We start from the raw sequence: 2,778 nt of genomic DNA, 5'->3' as shown, positions 1-2,778 counted from the left end.
CCAGATAGAATAAAAATAAGGGAAAATCACAGTCTTGTCATGCTTATTTTGTATACCTTTTTTTTTTTTTTTTCCTTTCGATAACGGTATTGTCTGAATCATCTTACATTGCATTCAAATAGTTACAAATCTTGAACTTCTCATAACTCCTAAGGTCTATTAAACTAGTTCTCAACAAGTTATTCCATTTTTCATTGTTATCAACTAATATCAATCGATAGTAAATGAATAGACCTGGAGAAAAAAGAAGAAAAATAAGCTGATAAAATCCTGAATACAGAACTATAAAGCTTATCCAATCAACATGTTATACAAGGGAAATTTTGTAGAAAAAGAGGAAACAAAAAGACATAAACATCCTAATACATCCACAACTAATCAAAGTCTAAACAAACATAGTACACAACAATCACTAGACAGATTTGACCCAATGTCAGATAGGCCAAAGGCTCAGAACGAGACGAGTCAGGGATTCAGAATGACATCGTTGTACTAGCTTTTTACGCGATAAACACAGGGTCCTTAAGTACAAGGCAAGCGAATAACATTGCAGCGACGAAGGCTAGATATTCATTGTGGTTTCTGTGGCAGCTTGCAGCACCACGATGGTGATTATGGTGCGCGTTTGCAGCGTAAATTGGTATGACATTCGACGATCCCTGATTCGAAGGAGATCGAGATTCTTCCCCTCCATTTCCTCCTTTACCACCTAAATGAGCTTCAGCATGGCCATATTTGCTGTTAACATCTATTTCTGTATTTTCATCCACATTATGATTATTAAGTTGTTCTGCTACTACTTCTTTGCTATCTGCAAAATAGAAGATTTTTGTGAATTAAAGATTCTATAGTACACATTAATTATCAGATAAACAATTTGTAGATAACCATCAGTTTAAAATTGAAATCCTCAAATGCCATCAAATTGGTTTTTGCTACCTGCAGAATATAATTTTCCAGTGAAGGATTCAATTGAACTCCCTTCCTTACCTTTAGCGCCCCCCCCCCCCCCCCCCAACCACCACAAGGAAAGTGACAATTGGTTTAGGATATGGTTTTTTATACGCAATATAATGGGATATTAGGAAACTATACATCACAACAATTTAATTCAACACCTTCTTGTTGACCTTCTACTAATTCTTTTTCTTGATTACTCTCCGAAGAATTCTGAAGGGGAGTTGACGTAACTGATAAAGTTGTTGCCATGTGATCAGGAGGCCTCGGGTTCGAGACATGGAAACACCCTCTTGCAGAAATGCAAGGTAAAGGCTACGTACAATAGACCTTTATGGTCCCACCCATCTCCGGACCCGGACATATCGGGAGCTTAATGCACCGGGCTACGGGCTGCCCTTTTCTCTAAAGAATTTCAAAAGCAGCAACTAGTGCTCTTGGGAGAAAAAATTTGGCTGGGTAAACTTACCTACTCTATGATTTAGATGACAAGTAAAAGCCCATATCCCTTCATTAAAAAAAGGTAAATTACAAAAATTGGATTGCTCATGGATCGTCAAATAATGAAAATCAGCATTTCAACTGTTTTGAGTTAAACAGAGAAGAAACAACAAATTGGAGCAAATAAGGTTTAGTGAAAGAGGAAAAAGGGTATAAATTAAAGGGATTAGATAGAGATGAAGAAGAAGTACCAGAAGGCAAAATCTTGGCCAGATATAAACCACATGAAAAGTAGAAGGCCAAAAGGAGCATTACTATCATTTTCTTGGTTCCCATTTTTGCTGTTTTTCAAGAACTACCATGCAGAGAATTACTTGATCTTATTCTCTTGTATTCTTTCCTATAGCCTTAAGATATCATCTATGTCACTATTTATAGCCTTTTGTTTATTCTTCCTGAATTGATCTTCTCACTAAAAAGAAACACTTTATTAAAGTTAGAAAAGACAATAGTTTCTTTGCCTATTATACCGAGTGATCTTATCAGTTAGTGAAAAGAGTTGATAAGTGGGGACTGAATATAAGTGATACCAATCTTAGGACACGGTTTTCTGTCTCTAAATTTGTTGGAGGGTTGTTCCGTATAGTTTTATAATGTATCGTATCGTATAGTATTGCATTGTATTGTATCGTCTGATAAAGATAATGCTTGGATAGATTGTATTATTTGCCGTCGTTTTATGATATCAGACACCAGCAATATGAGAAATAGACTTGTAATATTATAAAGAAAAATTATGATTAAAATATAGTGTAATAATATATAAAATAAAATTATTTAATAATAATAAAGCGTGAGATGAGAGAAAAAGACAAGGTAACGACGCGACCACACCAAATCAGTCGTTACATAAAGTGACACATTTCGTCGTTACGTAACGACGAATTTAACAATACGACACAATAAAATTTAAGTAACAATCAAAACAAACATTATATTTAATGTAACAATACGATACAATACAGTAGGTAAAAACCATCCAAACAAACCAACGGCGAATCTAAAATTTATGCAAGCAGCATCAGTCTATTTTTAATTTCTATCCCAAAAATGATGTTTATCAAGATTATATTTTTTTTTCAAAAGGCTTCACATCGTTAAAAGTATTTTATACCTTATATGTAGCTTCCAAATCTTTTTAACTATTAATGTAGGACTTTGTTCGTATATCCAATCATCTCCTTCTCGAGCTAAGCTCGACACGACCCATTATGATGATCCATGAGTCAATTTTGGAGATTCACTGTGTGTTATCCACATTGTTAGAGTATTTATGGCAATCTAAGTCCACAATCATCTTCTTCTTGTTTGTCCGCGTCT

General features: G+C 34.7%; 1 protein-coding gene across 1 annotated transcript; it reads right to left on the bottom strand.

The window, feature by feature from the left end:
• Positions 1-241: 241 nt before the first annotated feature.
• LOC109208753 lies at positions 242-1,886 on the bottom strand. The gene is made up of 2 exons (XM_019371908.1): positions 1,650-1,886; positions 242-811 (listed from the first exon to the last, which is right to left on the bottom strand). The coding sequence occupies exons 1-2, from the start codon at positions 1,732-1,734 to the stop codon at positions 501-503; spliced, it is 396 nt and encodes a 131-aa protein (XP_019227453.1). The 5' UTR covers positions 1,735-1,886; the 3' UTR covers positions 242-500.
• Positions 1,887-2,778: the final 892 nt, after the last annotated feature.

This window comes from Nicotiana attenuata, unplaced genomic scaffold (genome assembly GCF_001879085.1).
Source record: "Nicotiana attenuata strain UT unplaced genomic scaffold, NIATTr2, whole genome shotgun sequence".
NCBI classification, from domain to species: Eukaryota; Viridiplantae; Streptophyta; class Magnoliopsida; order Solanales; family Solanaceae; genus Nicotiana; species Nicotiana attenuata.
This window is presented reverse-complemented; position numbering and strand designations above follow the sequence as displayed.